We start from the raw sequence: 22,953 nt of genomic DNA, 5'->3' as shown, positions 1-22,953 counted from the left end.
TCCCCCCTTAGGTGTTATGCTCCAAAACTGTTTCCATCTCTGCTTTTGTATGTTTTGAGAACAGTATTTCTTTGCCATTCTCAATCCAGCTGTACAGATTCAGGAATTGGGAAAGCATCCAAATGTATCAGGTTGGACCTCTTACGCACACAGAGTCTCCATCCTCTGTAACTCCTTCTCACTGTTCCTGGTCAGTGTTACTGTGACTCTCCTGCATCCATTGGTCCCACTTCCTGGGACCCCACAATCCCGTCAGACCCGGGATTTGCTCTGAAACCCAGCAACTGTTACAAATATCGAAGCCCAGTTCTGGGAAGGTGCCCATGTGCTCCCACTCCTTTGTGTGTGTAGCAAGCAGGTGGCACGAGGCATGGGGACCTGATGCTGCCACACGGTACGATCCAGAGCATCACTCAGCATGTTGCAGCACATACCCACAGCCACTCTGTCCCCTGCAACATGCAGGTCCCTGGCTGGTTACACGCCCGCATTAGACTCCCTGACTTTTTCCACATTAAAGCCTCTTCTCCACTGGAGCACAGTGCCAGAAAAGCCTGCTTCAATTAATTCCCACATTCTCCAAGTGTTTTGTTGTATTGTTTTCAGCAGGTTGAGTTTCACTGTGAGGCTTTGTTTCAAAGTAAATCTATATGCTTAATCCTCTCTCCTGCTCACAACTTGCATTAGTCTCTCTTAAAAAAAAAATGCTGTTACCATAGTAACCTACAGTTTCTAGATATCGCTGTGGATGATAAGCGCTGCCGTGCCTGGCCTTCTGGCTCTGGGACTGCACTCTGTCGAATGAATGCTAAATTCCACCAAAACACTTTTAGCAGGCACCTGATATTTATCCCGTAGCTCTGGATGTTGCTACTCTGTCATGGCTATGTGGTTCCTGTGAGTATCAAGACATTATACTTATATGTGTATATACACACACACTCCATGTACCCATTTTTTTTCTCCACAACAGTCAGACTTCTTTTTTTTTTTTTAATTTTTTCAAATTTGTCATTTATTAGCTGTTTTGACACATGAAACCTTGACATCAGTCATGGGAGATATTTGGACGTGAGACATAGGAAACTGTTGCAAATGTTGCTTTTTATTCTCCAGCAAGTTCACTAGCAAATATATTTGCAGTGGGGATATTTTGTTGTCTCATGTGTCTTGTTAGTGGGGCATTGTTTTCCCAAAGGTTCTTTTTCACAGATAACCCTAAAACTTTACAGCTCAGTAAAAACACTCAGGAGACCAGAATAAATCAATAACTAGAGGCAGAAGCAGTTGTGGCCCCAGTCTCACCGAGGGAAGGAGGAGGCTGTGTGGCTCAGGGTAGCGCTGGGGATCACAGGCTGTGCTTGTCAGCATTAGTGGGCAACATGTGTCAAACCCTTACGGCTGCTCACGATTGAATATCCCCACAGCACCAGGTCCTAACCTCTGGCAGCAACAGAAGAGGGAGGTTGGATATCCAAAACAGTAAGATTAAGAAAGGATAAACAAAGAAATATTTAACAGTTAAAAAGATCCATTTGGAATCGGGACAATTAAGCTCATTGCATTATAGCTCATTCACCTGACTTTCCAACCCATCCCTTCTCCTGTGTTTCTTGGATTACAAGCACTTTGGGACAAAGTCTTTGCTTTCCAATGCAAGTATAAAAGCTCTCATTTGCTGTTAGGATACAGGATTGAAGGAGTCAGGTCTGTGCCCATGTGAAGATGCAGGAGGAAGCATCCCTGCACATTCAGAGAAGGACTAAAGCACACGCTGCAGCACACATCCCCTCTGAGAGGTGCTGACCTGAAGGGAAAGTGATGGTCCCAGGGCAAAACTGCTCTCTCAGTACCTGGGCAAAGTGCATAAATTACTCAGGGACAGATATTTACAAGGCTTTAGGCCTTTAGTTTGAAGTCAAGGGAAGATGGTAACCCAAGTACCTTTCGAAGTAAGGCCCTTTGCCTCTCTGTGCTCCATTTCCCCATCTGTAAAAATGGAGACTGGCAATGCCACAGAGAGCGGGAGTTAAAGGGCCTCAGCTGCTCTGGTACTAGGGTTGAGTGAATACCTGTGATGTCTAACTCCGTACAGGCTGACTTAGTCCTAAATACGTGAGGAACCTAGATCCTTCACACCAAAGAAGATAGCAGCTAGTGTCCTGTCTTAGCTACTCTGCACCAATTCCAGCAGCATCCACCTCTCCCCACTCTGCTGGACTGATCCTCCCTTTTGGCAATGGTACTATGGATGCAAGGACACTGAGTGAGTCTTACCCTCAGAATGTTCTGAGACAGAAAAATCTGATATTTTCTGGTGGCTCAGAAAATGTATTAACCCATTTGGGATTTTCCTGGGAGGGAAAGCTGTAGGAAGCATTGGGGCTTACCATAACAGGAGTGTGCTTGGAGGAAAAAGCAGATGGAGTGGCATTGAATTGCCTTATCTTCTACAAATCCTAGAGGTTTCAAAGCTGGTCCTGTTTCTTTCTTTTCAAATGTCAGTGAATGGCAACAGGAGTACAGAGAAAAGAAAAACCCTGTTCCTGGAACTCTCTGGGTGTTTTCCAAGTGGTTTCCCTAATTCTTCACCCGCCTGCACCTTAACTAGTTTCTTACAATAGAGCACAGGGGCTGTAAAATGCTTCTGCAGGGACTAGGGGATCATTTTACACCTGCTTTGTATTCCCCTGAACAGCTGTAAATGACAACACAAACTGTGAAGCAGCAGGGAATTTGAACGCCTTCGACATACATTTCTACACTGATCCTCCATAAATTAATTCAAATAGTTGCTGGGGATTTTGGGGAGAAGCTAGAGAATTCAATGAATGAATAAAGGAAGCAATTTGAAGCAGAAACCAGCTGGAGACTTGGGGGAAAGGAGAGAGGGGTAAGGGAGAAGGATGGACAGGGAGAAGGCATATATAACCTGGAGGAAATCTGAGAAGCCGACCACTCTGGCTCACCCTGGTCTTCAGAAAAGGGCCAGAGCCCATGCTGAGCCCGTAGCCCAAGCAGAGCAGGGCCAAGTGCAGTGATCTCCTCCACTGTGTGATGATTAGGATGGAAGTACTCCCTATGCTGCTCTGCCTATATTTGGCTAGAGACGTTAGCTACAATTTCCATAAAGATTAAAGGCCTCTCCTGCATTTGTTCACATTCAGAACAAGCTCGGAATATGCCTCTGGGTAGAAGGCACTGCTGAAAACAGCACTTTGAATACGTACATCCCTGGAACAGTCTGACTCAAAAGGCTTATTAAAAGCCTTCACCAGATATATCAGGCTAATCAGAGTGCTAGCCTGTGTTGTTTGCTGCATTCGAAGTGGTAATCCTGTCAATAAGATGTTCTTCACACCTGCAGGTACCCCCATCCCTAGCGCAGGTGAATAGCAGAAGGTTTTTCACACTGGAAAATTATCTCAATTTACCCCTGCGGTCCGCTCTTCGGTGGCACATCTGGAGATGGTTTCAGACCAGCGTATTCTGTTGGTAAGGCAATTTGATATTCTGAGAATTAAGAGGCCAAAAGAATATAAAACTAGGCCAGAGTCTTTTCTTCAGAAAGTACAAAAAAAGAGTCTTGTCATTGCTCTTCAAGCCTCCCGATTCTGGAGGTAGTCAGAAGCAGCATAATTCCAGGCACAGATTTTATCTACCTGCCTCATACTCAAGAAGGTGACATTTGGGGACCCTTCACTGCTGAAAGCATTGCACAGTGACAGCAAGGACATCCTTGTCCTGAGCATATTTGGAGAGATTCTCCTCCCACATAGCTTCCCACATCAGTCTAATGGTCCTGAGTGTCCCCTCTCTCACAGGTTGGCAATACTAGCAAGGTGAATTGTATGAAAAAGAGCCAGTGTGGAAGAGACAGAATGAGACTGAGAGAATAAAGGATCAATCCAGACCATGTGCTGTCCTGGACCAGCATAGATTTGTACCAGCTGTGAGTCTGGGACATCAGCCTCCCTGATGCATAAGGATTAATTTAAACCAAGCCCATGTCCCATCACTATGATAGTACAGCACTGATTTACACCAGCCAAAGATCTGTTTCAAATTCTTACTTGGAGTCTTTTGCGGTTTGATCTTGGTTTGGAAAACAGTAATCAGCCAGCTCCCTGCATGACTGCTAGTCCTGAGCTGGCTACCCCTCTATCACCAAGGCAGTCAGAAAACTCCTATCTGACAATTCCTGTGGGGACTGAATCTTGCAGGTGCTTTGCTCAGCCACATTTTGGGAAGAAAGCAAACCAACCCGTCATCTGACTTTCAGAAGGCCTTCAAATATCCAAGGATGGTATTGGAGGTAGTCATCTGAACTGAGAATCTAGTATTAATTTTTCCACTAATGCTAATGTCCATCAGTATCACTGTCACAGGAACCACCCTCTTTTCTGACACATCAGTTGACTGTGGACGTTGCAGGAGGATTGCCTCTGGCTCAAAGTCTCTCTTGTGCTAAATGCAGCACCTTCCTCTATGGGAGCACATTGCTGTTTAGGTATGACGTTTTCCAAGCCCGCAGGAACTACTGACCTTTCTCCCATCTGTCCTCATTCTTGCTTACGTTTGCTGGCCATCCACTGAACAAGTGACTGGCACTGACCTTCACAACAGATGTCAGGACAGATAACGTGGCCAAGGAGAAAAGACCGGGAGAATGTTGCTAGAGTTTTCCTTCCAACATCCAGGTGCTACTGTGATGAAGACATCAAAAATGCCAATAGATAGCTAGATGAGATGGATTTTCTGTAATCTCAGATTCATCATATTTTACCTGTTACTCACAATAGCAAGCAGTGAACTAACAAGAGGTCTGTGTGAGCTGGAAGAGCATTCTTGTCTACAGAGAGTGCTGTAGCTCATACTAATTAGGTGGTGCACAGCTGGAGAGGTGTGCTCTGACCCAAGCAATCTGTAGGCACAGCTTTCAGCTTTTCTTATCTGCAAAGAGCCTATCACCACCAAAACAGCAGCACTGTATAAAAGCAATGAACAGAAATGTCAGTGGAAGTGAGGAGGTGGAAGGGGAGGTGAACTGTCCCCTGCCATCCCAAAAGGGCATGAGCTTGATTCTCAGAGGAAAGCAAAAGTGGCAATAATCTCTGGAGAGATGCTCTTCAGACACTTGGGAGAATCAAGCTCAGCGGAATCCAGTGTGGGAAATGTATTCTGCTTCTGATTGATAAATAGCCTGCTCCCACACCACCTGGGGAAGGAGGCCATTGTAAAGCAGTAGGCTGAAGCCTTCTTGAAAACCAGCTGCCTTGTCCGAAGAATAACAATTGTCTCCATGTCTAGGACAGAGAGACCTACTTCTCTTTTTCCCTTAAACAAGCATTCATTAGACCTCGGTTCTTCTGTCTCAAAGCTCAGCAGAGAAGTACAGACTAAACCTAACACGAGGCCCTCCTGTCCCACTGCAGAGCTTGGAGAGTTCTGAAACCACCTGCTGTGAAGTGCTTGGGCAAATACACTGAGGACTTTGCCTTGGTCTTGAACTCTCCTTCAGGCATTTGCGACAGCTGGAGACAGTGCCCATGGCTCGGTAGACTACCAGAGGCAGTTGTACATTCCTATCCTGTGATCTCCTGCTGTGGCCATTTGAGGGCTGCCTGAGTGCTTGCAAGAAGGGTAGCAGCTGGCACGTGGGAGATGCCTCCTCTCCGTACTTGCATCAGGAAACACCAAGCACCACCCAGCAAGTTATGTGCCGCAGGCATGCCCTCAGCAACACCTGCACATGCTGCTTTGTTTGGACTCAACCGCCTCAGACACAGACCACCTCAATTTGTCATTGTCACCCACAATCATTTTGTTCACTGACACCAAACAAGCTTAATGGAAAAATAAAGCTATGGTTTATTTAGCAAGACTTAAGGGCACTCTTCTAGTTATAACTTTGGAAAAAAAAGTTCCAGGTAAAACAAATATAAAACTCAACCTCAGCCTGTATGTAACAACTGTAGCCCTTTCTGGTTGCTTAACCTCTCATACTCTGGAGTCCTGAGACAAACCACAGCCAGCAGTCCTGATGCTTTTCAGATCCCACTGCAAAACCCTACAGCTGTGGTCTTCTCAAGCCAATTTGCAGCACCAGTGAGCAGTGCTTTGCCTGGATCCTGCTACTACGTATTACTGCCTCTATTTTTTCCCCAAGGTGTCCCCATTCCCCTCTTTTTATTTCTTTTCTTCTCCTCCTCCCCAAAAAGCAAGTATTGATGGTGATCCTTTTTCTACTTCCATACTGGGGCTTACCAGCTTTATTCTAACATGCTATAACCCATTCTTGTTTTCCAACTTTTACTTCCATCACAACCTAAAAGATTTTGGCATTCACTTATACAATTTCCTGATTACCTCAATAATCTGAAGATTAGCTGAGTAACAGAATATAGTTACAACAGAGCATTGCCCTATTCTGTAAATGAAACTGTATAAAAAAACATTAGCTGTATAGCTGTTTTATGAGCTCATGATCTTTTGTAAGTCATTAGCTTTCTGTCTCATATGATATATGAGGACATGTTAATAACGGACACAACTGAGCCAGGAACAAGTTCTTTTGGGCAAGCTACAAAAGCAAGTTTTCCCTTCCCAGGTTTGGCAAGGGCTCAGTGTGACATTCGGTCCAACTGGCTGCCCCAAGGCAGAAGTGATCAATTACTCCTACAGCTGCCAATGGCTGTGGAAGGCTGTGCTGGAAGTAAAGTCCCTCTTCTTTGTAGCTGGGTTTGTGAATATCTTCTTTTAGTGGGCTCCTGTTGCCTGTGGCTTGCCTATTTCAGCCCTGAGTGAACTATAATGGCTTTTCTTCTTTACATGATATGGGCAAACATACAGACAAGCAGAGGCTGAATGAACAGACCGTCATCTTTGACAGCATGCCTTTTCCTTCCCAGACATTTTGCCTTGCTCATCTCATGTCCCAGTCCTCAGGAAGGATCAAGTAGACTCCTTACCAGGTGCTGTCACTTTGTAGCATGACCATTTGTACTAGCACCCCACTCATGATACCTGTGCTCTGGTTCTTGCATCTTTGTGTGCCTCCACTAATGTAGTATTAAGTCTTAGAAGTGTCCATTGGAGCCGTCAGCTACTGACAGACACGAGAGAAGAATTCTTCAATTAGCAATTCCCTCACAAACCTTCCCATTTGCCTTTTCTCAGACTTGACAGTGCCTAAACATGACACCTAATTCAGACTTCCAGTATCCAGCTGGTCTCTTCTGCTGCAAGCAAAGAATTTCTTCTGCATCTTCATTCAGGATTTGCCTGCCCTAACTGACCAATGGGAGCCAACTGGAAGAGACAGGGTGTCTTCAGAAAGGGATTAATCTCATCGTAAGCCTTATGTCAGAGTTGTTCTCTGATGGTGCCTATACCTGTTCACTGGCCATAAACACTTATTTCTCGTGTTTCTATCCTGGGGCAGAACCACATATCCTCTCAAGAGCCAGTCCCAAGCCCTAGATATGCAAAAGCACTTTCCTCTTCCAGACAACTCACCTCAGGTACCGTTCTCCAACCCAGCATTTGATTTCACAGGTATAACTCTCTGGCTTACAAAATTACAGGGTTCACTGGCCTCTGAGTGAAAATTGGAGAGCAAAGAAATCCTTCTTAGTTCTCAGGGAAATTATTTTGTTCCCAGCAGCAGGGGAGGCTTCCAGAGAACACGGTCACCTGGTCCTGTCTCCATAGGGTGATGCACATTACAGCAAAACCCTTCTAACAGTCACCGCAATGAGGCAATGGAAACCAAAGTCACTACCCTCAATATTGGGCCCGTTCAACAAAGAGCAGAGCACGTCAAGTCCCGCAGATTGTGGAGCAGTCTGAGCTCCTGCTAGCTTCTTTCAGAAGCTTCCCCAACAGGGACGTGATTAGCAAAACCTCCCCTGATCGCTGGGTGACACAGGTCAGGAAATGTCACCCAGAAACTTCTACGTGAAGCTGAATAGCTTGTGACTGAATGAGGGCATATCTTTGAGGCACACATCCAGTTGCAACTGAGACATGGCAAGTGATGGCAAGTCTACCACATCCCACTTAACAAAGGTGGTCAGCAACCATTGAGACATTGTTTTGACAATTATCAGTATATGAAACATTAAATAAATCAGAACAATATCTTTACCTAAGAGGCTGGCACCCTTGTGCCAGTGGGGGAATCAAGGCAAAGAGCAGTCAAATGATTTGGCCAAATTCACCTAGCCAGCAGAAGCTGGAAGAAAAATTGCGTGTCTCAATTCCCAGGCCAGTGCTCCTGGAGGACCTCAGACCAGTGTCTTTAAGCTCCTGGGATACCCACTAGGTCACCTTCCACACCTTCCTCTCGGCACAGGCCTATAGTTCACCTGAATGAATAAGGTGGCCCCAGTTATGTGGATTTCTTCTCAGCTGCTGTGTGCAGAGAACCCAATTATGCTTTGTAGCATGTGTGTTTCGTTGGAAATACACAATGTTCTAAGCTTAATACAAGCGTTTTGGTATTAGCTGAATTTATACCTCACTGATTCTGAATTTTTAAAATGCCTAGAGACAACAGCCGCACTGTTCAGCAAAAACCTTAAAGACTCATCACCACTGATCCTTGCACTCCTCTGCTCTATCTGATTGCCTTTTAAAGTCATTTATTATCCTAATTTTAGGTTTACAGAATCCACTATTGTAAAGTGTGATGTTCTGCTGACTTCTAACATACTACTGGTACAACCACCTCTGAAGAGAGAGAAAGCAGGAAAGCGGCACTTACCTGGGTTACTTTTGGAGGTGCGCACAGGGGTGTAATGGTTTTTGGAAGATGTCCTGACTGGGGTGTTTTCTTTGGGGGAGGTATCTATGGCCGAGATAGTCTCTCTTTCACAGTGTGCAATTGGGATTGGTCCCTGCTGCCTTAAGATGTCAGCCAGAGCCCTGGGAAGAGAGAAATAAGGAAAAAACGTATTTTCACACAGTAGCTAGAATGGCATTCAGTATTTTCACTTCCACAGTCACTGTGCGAATCCGGCAGTAGTTGGATTGCTACCATAAACAGAAAAAAGCAACAATAACAACAACAAAAAAAAAAAGGCTTAAAAGCTCAGTTTCTTTTTGTGTGTTTGCTGCATGTATTTACAGGCTTGCCTGGCTATTATTTAGTTTTTCATATGCTTCCACTAATTCACTTCACCCCAGGGTTATGTTATCTCTCCATCATTTTCCTTGCTGTCAGTGACAGTGCAGATGAACTGTTCTCCATAGCATAAAGCACTGCCTTCATAAAGACTCACCACTGAACACGCCAGAGCCCTAAGACTCAGACATTGTGATCTTCTGAAGATTACACCAAAACTACCTTGCCGAAGCCAAACTTCTTTAAGATTGACTCAGATTAGGAGTCTGGTCCCCACACTCCTTAAATCCTTGTTTTTTCTGCAAGAAGCTCAATACACATCAGTGGTGGGAGTGGGTTTCTTAAAAGAGAACCAGCAGAGCAGAAGAAAAGGATTAAACAATTTTCATGGGTTAATGTCAACACAGCCATTAGCCTACCTTTAGCTTTTTGTCCATTAGAGATTTCTTTAATGGTACTGAGGTCTCTCTGCTATTCCCCAAGAAAAAGAAATTTCACACAGTTCAGTTGCATCCAATGTTTTCCCCTTGGATGAATGGATACTCAAAGATTTTTTTCCTCTGTGAATATCATAGACACAGTGGAACAATTATAGCATGAAATGCACTGATTTTCTTAGTGTAGCCACAAGCCGTCTCTTGACCCATAGGAAAAGGAGGAAGGGGGTGGCTTGTGTGGATTTTAAGGGACAGTGGCATTTTAAAGATGATAGACTTTGAAAGGTTCTTCTCCCTTGGCAGAGGGAACATGCCTAATGTCACCTCGGGTACCAAGAAAGATGTAAGGAGGAGAAATTCCTTCATTGCGTATTGATGAGAATGATGCTGGTGTTGCTCATGTCTACTAGTATTCCTTAAATGCCATATTTCTGGTCTTTCATATGAGAAATAGTTTGGGACATGCGTCTCTTCCATTTTCCAAATCATTTCCTCTACAGACTGCTATCTTTGTGCATAATGAATTGCAACACTAATGTGCTCTACAAAATAAACTCTTGGAATATCTCAGAGGCTCCAGAAGAGGATTACATTAGTTCACAACCACCCTGTACAGAATAAGAATATTTTTAACCTTATTTGATTATTTATTGTTTGTAGAGAAAACAGGCATAGAGGCTATAAACAATCATATGACATGCATATGTGCACACATACTGACACATATGGAGTAAAAGGGTTCTCGCAGGGACATGAAAGCACAGATTTTTAATTTTTATTGTGCTTAGGTAGGCTCAGAGAGAGGTGAAGGTGGCAGCAATAAGAGATAGATACTTAGCCCTGTCCCAAGTCAGGGCTTCTTTTGTTTGCTCCTATGGTTATTCCTCACTGAAGAAGAGGAATTGGTATTTGGTGTTCTCCAAAAGATGCTGAATTCCCATTGATTGACACAGATCTGTGGGTGCTCACCGTCTTTTACAATCATGCCTGAGGTATCTCAGACTGGTCACCAACTTACAGGACATGTTTGAAATTTTGGCCCCTTGCCCAAGGTTGTACAGAACATGAGTGGCAGAACAAAGACCTGAAGCTGCAGCCTGAGGAACCTGCCCTATGCAATACTGCACGGTTCCCTCCTGAGGCGAGGATTCACTCAACCATCAGTAATCCTGATGGCTTTTCTAGGCAAATACCTCCCCACTGCATTACAGATCTTGCTGATTGGGGAGGATGTGGGAAGCTAATGAGGTTTGTCTATTTGGCACAAGCATCCAGTACACCCCGTTGGAGACAACACATTTTCTAAAGACAGCAGGTTGTCAGAACTGAGCCCTTAGTACGTATCTCCAAGATATATTAAGCATCAGATGACCATTTAATGGTATCTGCAGTACAGAAATGCTAGGAGTCATTTTTCAATCACAGAGATTGTATTAGGACCATTATTTACTAGCCCATAGTGGCTTGGGCTCAATTTGAACACTTGTAAAAGACACTCTTAGTGTCAAGAGTGCAATCACTCAGAGTACAGAGGAAGATGACAGCATGGATAACACTAAAACACTATATACCACTTAATATAACAGAGCCAGCTGGGTAGGAAAGGTCAGGTCGGGGACTGGTGTACACTCAGAAGGGGCTGTGTGGGATGAGGTACACAGAGGCAGTACAAGAAACTCAAAGATGAGGAAGTGGAGCTGGTGGGATGGAAATGGAAGAGTACAAACCAGTTCTTCCTGGAGCTGAGTTTGTTTAACCTGGCAAAGAGAGGCTAAGAGAGGACCTACATCCCATTAATGGGGAGCTGCAAAGGAGACAAAGCAAGGCCGTTCTTTGAGGTGTAAGGCAAAGAAGACAAGAGGCAATTAGCACATGTTGCAATAAGGGCAATTCCACTTGGTTATAAAAGAAAAAAAAGTCACAGTGGGATAGCAAAACACTGAAACAGGGACCCAGAGAGGCTGAGGGATTTCCATCCTTGGAGGTCCTCAAATTCAGCTGGATAAGGCCCTGAACAACCTCCTCTACCATTGAAGTTGGCCTTGCTTTAAGTAGATGGCAGGACAAGGGACCTCCAGAGGTCCCTTCCAACCTAAATTCTGCTACGATTCCGAGTCTAGGATGACCTTATGCTGCAGGTCACCTTGTTTCTTCTGATACTGTTGTCCTTTCTCCTACTATTATTACTCTCTGAATGGGGTTTGATACAGTTCTGAGAACATAGCTCTCCTACCTCCTAGATGGACAGTTTACCTCCATTCACTAAAAATAATTGAGGCAATTAAAGTGAATACACTCTGGAACAATGTGAGAAGTGCCTCATCCTCTCAGTCATTATCTACCTGAGAGCCGAACCTTGAGCCTGCTGCCCTCCATGAGGACAAAACCACTATAACCAGGATAATAATTCAGTTTTTGAACAGTTTCTCATAAAACTATGTTTGGTTGTTCCTTATTTACAGCCAGGACCTGAACTCACTGATCCTTACCACAAAAAAAAAAATACAACTCAGATGATAAGAACAAATTTAATCCCTTCTTTGTTTTTTCATCCTGAAGGAATAGTAATAACAGCTCTGGGTTAGCTGTTGGTCACAACGTAACAAGGAAGTGATTTCTAGTCGGATGCCAGCCACATGGAAGGGAGGAGGATGTTACTCTCAGATGAACTGAAGAAAACACAGGTGATACTCAGGAAAGCGATGTCTGCCGTGTCAGACTATACGTGGGATAAATTGAACATAACTATCAAAAGCAGACCTAGTTCATAAGTGTATGGGACTAAAACAATGTGGGTTCAGCAGTGCTTGAGGTTTAATCTTCTTATGCCCTAAACACACCAAACCATGTCCTGAGTGCTCACTCTTTGTCCTCTTCTTTAATGTCTACAGAGAGAAAAAAGACTGTTCAGCGCCAGCAGAACAAAACATTATAGGTGGAGGAGAAAGTCAAACTTGGATCAAACTAGCTGGTTCCTTGCCAATTCAATCATATCACTGTGTGTGATCCAGTTTATTTCCATAAAGCACAGAGGGCTGAGTCCCACGCTGGTGGAAGGTCAGACATACGTAACTGAGGAACGATTTGATTGGTATAAGTCTCTCGGGTTCAGCTGTCTAATTGTCCACTGCAAAATCTTCAAGCAGGATAACAGAGTCACTTGAAATATTTGGGTCTTGCATGTGCAGCCATTTGGGTACAATTAGTCCCACTGATGTCAACAGCATCCTAATCACCTGCACAAGGCTATGAGACACTTCAGAAATCTTTCTATGACGACACATCTCTTATCTCAGGAAAACAAACCTCACTCGCTGGAACGTGTTACGTGTGGCAGTGGATGGAGTAGCCAGAGTTGCGTTAACTGTACAATAATATCCTGAGATAATGATTTATAACAGCTTTTTCATTAACGTCATTTGTGTGAGAACACTAAAGCTGCTTTCCACGTAAACCCAGAATAGACATACTGACATCAGGGATGTTGGCCCAGACCAGTGCTGGACTAGCAGCGTGGGAGAAAAACCTATCGATGTCTTGCATGGCAGGACATGCCAAGGCAGAGCAGGTCAGGTCCTGCTCTCAGGTATGTCAGCAGGGAAGGCTTTCATGTAACTCTGGACTAACTGAGTACTTAGGGAAGAAACACAGTGGGATGAACACAGGGACCCTCATGCAAAGAAGCAGTTGTAGCCATTTTCAAAAGGGGAAAAAAAAGAAGGTTTTGTTGGAAATACAAAGGGCCGAAAGGGATGGGTGTAAGCAGTAGGGTAGCAAGGCTGGGCATCAGCTGGGGCCCTGAGGTTGGAAGATGAAATCAACAGACTTTGCTACAGAGGAAAGAGAGTGAAGACAAGGCAAGCTGGGAGAGGGGCAGAGGCAGGGACTGACAGAAAATCAAAACAGAACAAGGAGGAAGTGAGCAGAGCAGTATAAAATGGAGGAAACAGACAGGAACAGACTGCAGTAAAGACCAGGCAGGGTGTGAGGTCCAGCAGATATGTGGAGGGTATTCATCTCTCAGTCCTAGCATGGAGATGTGGGAGGGGAGAGAGGAGCCCACATTATCTTTGTGTAATAAGGAAGTAAATCATCAGTAATGATTTTTCAGGCTTGAGGGAGGTGATCCTTCCTCTCTACGTATCACTAGTGAGACACATCTGGAGTGCTGTGTCCAGTGCTGGGATCCTCATGCACATCATGGAGTGGGTCCAAGGAAGAGTCACAAAAGTGCTTTAAGGGCTTAGAGCATCTCATATATGGGGGAGAGGCTGAGACAGCTGGGACTGTTCAACCTAGAGAACAAAAAGCTCATGGGGATCTTATCAATGTGTAGCAATAACTGATGGGAGGGTGTAAAGCAGACAGAGCCAGGCCCTTCTCAGTGGTGTCCAGTGACAGGACAAGATGCAATGGGCACAAATTGAAATATAGGAAATTCCACTTAAGCACAAGAAGAAACTCTTTTACACTCAGAGTGTTCAAACACTGAAACAGTGTCCCAGCAGGTCACAGAGTCTCCGTCCTTGGTGACATTCAAAACCCAACTGGCCACAGTCCTGGGCAACCTGCTCTAGCTGGCCCTGCTTGGAGTTTGGACTGGTTGGTCGCCAGAGGTGCCTCCAAGCTCAGCAATTCTGTGATTCTGTAGAGTTTGTGTGGCCAACCCAATTGTCCCACTGGAGGGTCCAGCCCCAAGCACCATAAAGAAATGGGCTCAAAACACAGCAGAGAGAACCCCCACTAGGGAGCTGATCCCGATCCTTCTAGACCCAGACTAAAGCAATGACTCCAGTGGGGTTTCTTCAGGCTAGGCAATGTCATTGACAGCAAACCCAGGCTGAGAGAGCTCCAGTCCATTTTTGTAAGTGGCTCTTCCTACAGTAACTTTCACACTCTGAAACACTCCCATCTTCCACAGCCACTACCAGTGCCTGAGCTTCCTGACCTCAGCAATTCCAGCATGGTGATTTGCTTGTCTCCTGCACCCATGGGGAGAAATTCCTTGCTCTTAAGTGTTATGTGGACTGAAGGAGGAAGGAATTTGCTTGATATCACTGAGAAAGCTTGAGGCAGGGCCCACAGTTTCCCTGTCTAGTGCCCCTTTCACTGGCCAAAGAAGCTCCATCTGAATAAACACATCCCAGGTATCCCTGGCTGTTTGTCAGTTTTTTTCAGGACCTATCTGCGGAAATGCAGAACTCATGTCAGTGCCCCAGGGCTGGCAAGGACTGTATGGACCATAATTGATGGGGATATCTCTAGTCCACACATGACCATCTCCTCTTGGGCTGGAGAGAAAAAACACAGATGCTGAGGAGACAGGGAGAACCAAAGAGCTGAAACAGAAAGGAATGTCTGGTTTAAGAAGTGAGTTTGTGACACATCAGCATTTGCCTCTGCAATGAGCTTTGAGACACATCGGATAGTGTGATATGAGGGAGTACGGTGCAGAAGTAACATTCACCTGCAGAGGCTGAAGGGACCTTGTAGCCAAAGAGAATGTGAAGTTGCAGGGGCTGTGAAGGACCAGCTCACTTTAGCACACCCTGCCCACTCAGCAACCCAGCCAAGACCTGCTATCTTAATTCCCAATGGGGTAACAGCAGGCTGGAGGAACGCTGTCCTTCACCACAGTCTTTTTTGAAAGTAGTGTCCTGTTTTCCCAATATTCACAGATCTTTCAACGCTAATTGATAGTATGAGTGTCGGCACAGGTATCCCTTCTACTGAAGACAAAGGGAGCCTTGCTGGCAGCTCCAAAAGGCCAGGATGTGGCCTGTGGGAAATAAGATTGGAGTAGAGAGGTCTGCAGGTGCTGGATAGGAAAAGGAGGTGGGAAGAGCTGACTATTTCCAGTAGTGCAGGTTGTACACACACAAAACTTCACTCAATTGCCTTCTGAAAATCCCCTCTCCTGGAGACCTCATGTACGGGGTGTTAGAAAACAGAATTGCCAATTCCAAGTCCCTGTGAATTTGGGAAAGAATGGAAAAAGAATGCCCAAATGGATCTGGCAGAGCACAATAAAAAGAGCAGTGTCTGGCTGAGATAGAAGCCTGCTAAAAGCATAGCTGTGATGGAGTTTGTGGCAGAACTCCAATCGACTTCAGCACAGCCAGGATTTCACTACAAGTCTTTAAAAAAGGAGTGAGGTTAAAGACTCCCCTATGCTCTCTTACTGACCCGGAGAGAAAGAGGCAGTTAGGCTGAGAGAGGTGATTTATCCAGCCATGGAGCCAGCTCACCTGGAAGGGACTGGTCTCTCTAAGGGAGATGGATTTCAGTCACTGGCAAGTCACACAGAGCACGGCCGTGCATTATTCATGGTTTGGTTTGGCATCTGTCCCCAGACCTGCTGCGTGCCTTGTGAAGTTTCAAACGCTGGCCACACAGAGCCACGTGCTACCCTTGACCGAGCTGGGTCTGTGCTATCCTATGAGACGGGCTCCCACACTGCAGTTTCTGCCAGCTGAGTGCTGCTTGCCCATGTTATTCACCCGTGCTAGCTGCGAAACAGCAGACAGGCAAGTGTACACTGCCTTTCATCAGCTCTCCCCATCTCTGCTGCTTCCTTAGCATCACCCCGAGGGCACTTGTCTGGCCACACTCTCTGACGGTGCTCTGATCTTACTACCAGAAGGATGGGGCTTTAATTGATTACACAAACACCACTGCAAACTGATACACGGAGGGAAACATGGGGATGCTGCTGCCAGCAAACCCCTCTGGGAGGCGGACTCTTTCGTGTGGAAGCGACTCTGCCAAAGCAGATCCTGTTTCTGAAAGTGCAGGGGCACAGCAGTGTACTAGAGGTGCACCAGTCCCGGGTCAGCAAAAGAGATAATTGGTCTCTGCCAGAAACAAAAGCAGTTGGTGCTTCAGAGCAGGGTTTCTGGGAAGGAACACTGGAAATGGTTTTTCATGGTAACCTGAGCGGGTGTGTAGTGGAGGCCTGTATATATATATATGTGTGTGTGTGTGTGTGTGAGAACAATAACAGGTGAATGCACCCATGGAGTTAAGAAGGGAAAAAGACTAAGCATTAGGACACCCTTCCAAGAGCGAAGCATTTGTGCACCTGCTCCCAGTGTAAGTGAGGAAATATTCTTTCTTAAAAATAAATGCTACAAGGAAAAGTCAGATGACTTCTGAAAAATCTTCATGCCAAATACAAGAATTATTTGTGAAGCTGCTGGAATTTAGTCCGGCTTTAATGACAAATTTCACTGAAAGCTTAATTGCAGATGTACTAAGGACCATCTCGTTACCCCAGCTTATGACAGCAGAATGAGGCTGGCAGTTTTCCTGACTCACTTTTCTTGGTGAACTCAAAACTAACACATAGGTGACATAATTACATTATAGATACACACCCATTGTACGAATTCATGTATGTGGAAAATACATTTCAGCTGAAACAGAAGCAGTATAGGAGTTACACTGATAAATCAACAAGAAAACAACTGTCGCTGTGAGCTCATCATCTCTCCTGTCTTTATAACGTGAGGTGGAATCAGCAATTAGAACGTAAAGCTCTTGTCTTTGGGACAGGTTCTTCAGGCTATGTATCAAGAGTAGTAAATACCAGCAGTGCTTAGACTGCACATCTTGCATAAGTACTTTACATATCTAACACTAATATACAAATTGAATAAGTCTCCTATTACTGCTGTGTTGTGGGCAAGGAATTTACTACAATCGCTAAACTCACAACGAGTAATACTAGTTCCTTTGATTAGTGATACAGCAGGTCCAATGAGAAAGGAACTGTTACGTAAAGATTTTGTAATTAAAAAGTTAAAATAAATCTTTCCAGCTGTCGTTTCTTTGCAGAGAGCTGTTATACTGAGCAGAAGATGGCCAGGGCAGCAAAGGTCAAAATCTACCTCTAAACCATTATTAGGTTATTTAGGGACAGCGAGTGACATGAAGAAGTTGGTGCCTCCAGGAGTCATGTCCCCCAGCATCACGGAGGGTGCAGCGCTCACTGCAAGCCAGAGAGCAGGCTGCCACCTGCTGTACTGTCGGGACTGTTCCTCAAAGCATCCACCTTCCCTCGCTGGCTCCGGCCCCGTTATCAACCCGGCTACATCCCCCTTTGCTTGAGAGAGCAAAAGGGAGACTCTGGAAAAGAGACACACCCAGAAAAGAAAGGACGGGTGCTGGGAAGAACTGGAAGCAGTGTTATGGTACAGAAAAGGAACTCAGCACTGGTCTTGATCGTAGAAAGAAGATAAAATAAAAATAGCAGGTCTTGCTAGGAATTTGACAGGCATGAAAGTCTGCAGGAATTATGCTAAGAGCTCAGCTGGTACAGTTTTTGTCTGTTATTGTTTGTGCTTGTGTATCTGCATGCACAAAGCCAGTAACAGCACTTGGTGGACATGCAGCACTTTGAAAAACACGAGTGCACACAGAAGGGGTTTCATGCACCAGGTAACTGTTTTGCACCAAACCCTATATTGTAAGCACAATTAAGGGACTTTAAACTTATTGAAGAAAACTGTACTTTCTCTGAAGAGCCCTATCATTGCAACAAAGGAGGTTGGGGCAAAAGCTGAACTACAGCAAAATGTTTATTGTGAAAGAAATCCAGGTTTATCTGTTTGGGTAATGAGACATTTGAGACCTCCATGCAATACAGCGCACACAGATCTAAGGAAAAACAGATTGCCCATGTGAGTAGGGGCAAAGGCAAGCAAAAAACCACCATGATCTCATTTTTCTGAGAAGGTTCAGATCTTCTTATGTGAAACAGAAGTTTTAAAAGGCGTCTGATCTCCAAAGACACACAGATCAACTGTTAGATAAGGTTATAAGAGATTACAAAACTAAAAGAAATAGAAGTTCAGAGTTAGACTGGATTCCCTTGACACCTTATGATGGAGGGTTACTAATAGAAAAAGTTAATTAGAAAGCAGAAAAATATCAAATAAATGGGAATTAGAGACACCGAAATGATTTGGTGACGGCAGCATGGTTTCTGAGAGTAGCCTCTCTTCCTGGGAGAAGTTCAAAAAGAAAGGAGAAGCAGCCAGTGGAAGTCTGTAGCCAGGCAGCCTCTGTGCTGTTACCAAAGCCAGTCTCTTTATAAAATAGATTCAGAGAGGAAAGCATGGCAAAAAAAACAGTCACCAAACTGTGCAAATTGTGTCCAGAGCTTCAGACCGAAACTTCCCCAGTACATGTAAGTGAAGCAAAAGGAAAAATATTTTGTACAGGTACATGCATACGTCCTTGCCTTGATTTGGCTAGCTGAGAATGGGCAATTCATCAGTTCAAACAGGACAAGATTCAGGTGGTCTCCCTGCACGGGAGTTACCCCAACTACACTAAGGTGCGGTATTGGTTTGAAACAGAAGAACTAGTCATGAGTAACTTCTCTGAGGCTACAAGATTGTGCTTTTTTCCGGCTTACCTTAGTCAAGTCTGGCACATGCTGGTGGACCTATAATCTGTGCACTATGGGAGGGACAGGACGCTTTAGAGAAGAGACTGAGAAGAAACCATCAGGAATAAACAATACAAAGCAGGGCAAAGAGCAGATGAAAGGCACGTGAGTGAGTCAGATGAATGAGAGAGAGTGGAGTAAAAAAAAACAAATCAGTGGAAAAAGAAAGAAAGCAGTGACAGCATCCAAAAAAGAAAATCTTCTGTATAGTCCCTATGGCCAGGTGTGTGTCCATAGCACTCTCTCCCTGCCCTGGGGAGGTATGAAGTTTGATTGTTTGGCTCAAGCAACACACACTGGCAGAGAGCAGAACTGAATGAGCCAGCTGTGATCACAATTTGAAAAACTAAGTCTAGAGATAGGTAGGTTTCACAAGCCCCACTGTTAGCACAGAGGGCTGAAACTAGCTACCCTCCCGCAACCTCTCTAGCACCCACAGGATCCAAGAGCTGTGGTGAGATGCAGCCTGCAGGAAGAGAAAACCTCCTATATTTTAAGTTAGCATCATGCAAAACGGTGCATGCAGCCTTCCCGGATCTGTGAACACACAGATCCATTGCCTCTGATTCCCGTTGAAATTCAGAGCCGTGGAGTAAAAATGGCAAGAAATTGATCAATTTAACTGTGGCCTCCACACAGGAAAAGGATGTTCATTTATAAAAACAGTCACCGTTATTATTCATAGAGCAGAGGATGCAAAGGCAGAGACAAAAGAAAAGAGTAGCACAAATATCTTTCCTCTTTGTAGCAACAAAGATGCCCTAGGAGTAGGGTAACATGGAGCACTTTGAGCAGAAGGTGCTTGTTTCCCTTCTCCCTTTCAAAAGCCAAAACACTCATCGGACACACTCCATGCAAGGACAGATACAGAAGACGGTCTTTTAGCAGGATGCAGGGCTAGTTTGCTGGGAAAAATCCCAGCGCTGTTTGTCAGCAGCTACACGAGAACAGCTGGGCTTCCACCACTGCCCCAGGGCCATCACTGCCACTGTCTCCCTCTGGCTTGCAAGTGAGGACTTTGGCTGCCCATGCGGCAAGCAATTGGTAACATTTCAAACCATAGATGCAAATTATAAACCGTTTCCAATTTGTGCATTCCTAGCTCAGCAAAGAGTGCAACGGTTACTGTTGCTGAGGGCTAAACAGAGGTCGCAGAGTGATACTACTAGCAGTGAATTATTTGTGTACTGTAGCGTGAGGATTTAGGGTCATGGCCACAGGAGAAGAATATTCTGGGTCACCCCTCCTTGCTACAGAAAAACATACCCAGCTTTGGAAACAAACAGCTGATACTCCTTGTTCACTGTCAAAGATTCCCTAACTCATTCCAATACTGAAAGTAAGGCGAGTACTCTGCCCACTTAAGAAATGCTTGAGCAAAAAAACCCTGACGAACTGATGAAAACAAACCATCCTCACAAATGCAGTCAGAGAGCAATAGCAGGCAAAATGTTGCTGGGTATAGCTCTCAGAAATCAGCCCCAGTTTCTACCTGGAGCCCAGCATGCATTAGTTCTGGCTGCGTAACTTCAAAGCAGGATCCAGACAAAAGGTAGTCATATATGGTCAGGCTGAAACATCTTATAATCATTAAAAAATCAGCTAAGTATGAAACATTACAAGTGTTTCTGTAAAATATGAATATTTTAGCTCCTGTTTTTCAAAGCACTTCCACTTATTGCTCTTGGAAATGAACTTAAGTATCAGTTACTGGCACTGCTCAGCCCAGAATCACAGCAGTGCCTCTGCTTTAAAGGTGTGTGGTAGTGCCTGAAAACAAGACCGAATTTTCAGTTCTGAAATGCACATGCATATCTCAGTGCACAGACAGCCTTTCATTTCACATAAGAGTGACAGTTCTCCTGTGAATTTGTAAACCCTCCTTTCTATCAAAAGACATAAAATGAGCCCTGCCTCCATCAAAATGTTCTTTCTAACTGAGTTAATAAGGATTTTCTGTAAATGCTGGATGAGAACTTAGCAGAGAAATAACTTCTTCACGCAGTACTTTTAACCGACCGTTTACAATGAAATGAAATTTAAAGCATGATCTTGCTTACGGTGAAGTGCAGGGAAGTCTTGCTTAATCTTCCCTGGGTGTGGGATACTGCTCACGATGGGCTGTTTCTAGCCCACTGTAATAATTTCTGTTTATACTGTTGTTCTCCTCATCCCAGAGGTTTTGGTGGGATGCACACTGAGATTTAATGCACTTGTCATCACTACAGTGAATTATTCTGGATGTTACACTTAATTTCGATTGACACAACCTCAAACATAGAAATATCTGACTACATTCTGGTTTTCTCCTTTCCTGTTACTCAGCAGCAGTTCTCAGAGACGAAGACAGACAAACAATTCCACTCCTTATATTTACATTCTGCTAGAGCGCTGAAAGCATTTTGCCTCAGACCAATGCAGACCCTGTCTGCTGGAGATGCACTTCATAATATTTAAACCATCGTGCAATGTTGATCAAGTTCAGGTAACACAGCTCTGAAAGGTATAATCTTTTACCAGCTACCATATTATAGAAGTCAATCAACTCCTTAAAATGCTCTGAAAGTCAAGCTTTCCAAGCACTCAATCTGCCATTCATACTTCTACACACAGGTGAATCATTTTACCAGAACTTATCTAAATAAAGAAAAGCAAGCATCAAAGAAATGAAAACATCAGGAATAATTCAGACAAGTCTGGCATCACTGTCTCTGATTTCAAAGGGTGTAGGATCCAACCCTGTAGCACACTGGAGCTAGAGCAAAAGTAACATATGGGCATCCGAGCCAGATTTCCAAATTTAGTGTGAAGATAAGGCCCAGACAAAGTTGCCTTGAAGCCAAAATTGCTGGGCAGTTGGGGAACTAGCCCCTAGTTAAGAAAATACTTAAAAGAGCCTATTTTCTGACTAAGCTACTTTCAGGACCCTTTACTATACAGACACAAGTGACCTAAAAGATATTACAATGTTTTTAACACTGTGAAGTTATTTTCTTGCAAAGGCAGAGACCAGGGGCAGGTGGGTTTTGCGATGGAATACATGGGCCAGACCCTCAGCAAGTGTAAACCAGCATTACTTTCGGGTCTCATTGAAGACACAGTAATTCACAGCAGCCAGCACCCCTGTGTGTGTAGTCTTACAAAGGGAGGAGTCTCAGTAAAACGCATCTTCCCAAATAAACAAAAACTGCATCGTTCATCTCTTTTTCTTTGTAAAAAGCTAAAATTTCTTCCCCTCAGACTCTGTTGACTGTGACTGAAGTTCAGCCTTAAAAATATGATTAATGATTTAATTGTTTTGATTAAAATTTCTTAATTAAAATAATTTTATAAAGCATTACCTGCTAGAGATAAGGGCTTTCCCCACTCATGCTCACAACTGTTTTTATAAAGAAGCTTCTCACCAATTTTTATGTTCAAACATAGGAACCTCTTGGATTCATAGCACACGAGATGTACACATCATTTGGAGGGACTTTTTCACCAAAAAATAAATATGAACTGAGACAGTACATGCACTTGTCCAAAAGGAGAATTGTTACGGAAGCCTGAGCTTTGGCTTTTAAACAGGATTTTCTCTCACACGTCAAGAGTGTTCTCTCTTATTAAAGCTGTTAAAACAGCAATGTGTAAAACCACCGAGAAAAGGATATCAAACTACTTCCCTAGCGGCCAGCCAGAAAGGACAGACTGCTAGCTTGAGCTACCTGGGTTTAGAGGGGAAAAGAAATAAAAGAAGAAAGAAACAGAACACTCCCTGGTACCACTGCTTTCCCGAATGCCCCCTGCGACCACAAGGCAAAGGCACCCGCCGGGAGGACGCAGAGCAATTTCCTTCACACTTTTTAAACTTCTCCCTGGCCGGGCCAGGCAGGGCGGGACCCGGGGGGGACCAGAGCCCCTCTGCTGCCCCTGGGGTGGATGGGGGGGGGTGC

The 22,953-nt window shown here is 44.5% G+C and overlaps 1 protein-coding gene across 1 annotated transcript in view; it reads right to left on the bottom strand.

Annotated features, from left to right (window-relative positions):
• SHISA6 (shisa family member 6) overlaps positions 1 to 22,953 on the bottom strand; it is a gene marked incomplete at its 5' end in the record, with an annotated part of 266,943 nt that overhangs the window by 242,860 nt on the left and 1,130 nt on the right. Inside the window, one exon of the mRNA XM_009334072.1 lies at positions 8,768 to 8,928. Coding sequence (XP_009332347.1) covers positions 8,768 to 8,928 — 161 coding nt within the window. The remainder of the gene's footprint in view (positions 1 to 8,767; positions 8,929 to 22,953) is intronic.

This window comes from Pygoscelis adeliae, unplaced genomic scaffold (assembly GCF_000699105.1).
Source record: "Pygoscelis adeliae isolate BGI_AS28 unplaced genomic scaffold, ASM69910v1 Scaffold11, whole genome shotgun sequence".
NCBI classification, from domain to species: domain Eukaryota; kingdom Metazoa; phylum Chordata; class Aves; order Sphenisciformes; family Spheniscidae; genus Pygoscelis; species Pygoscelis adeliae.
Note: the sequence above shows the minus strand (reverse complement) of the source record. Positions and strands in the feature narration are given on the sequence as shown.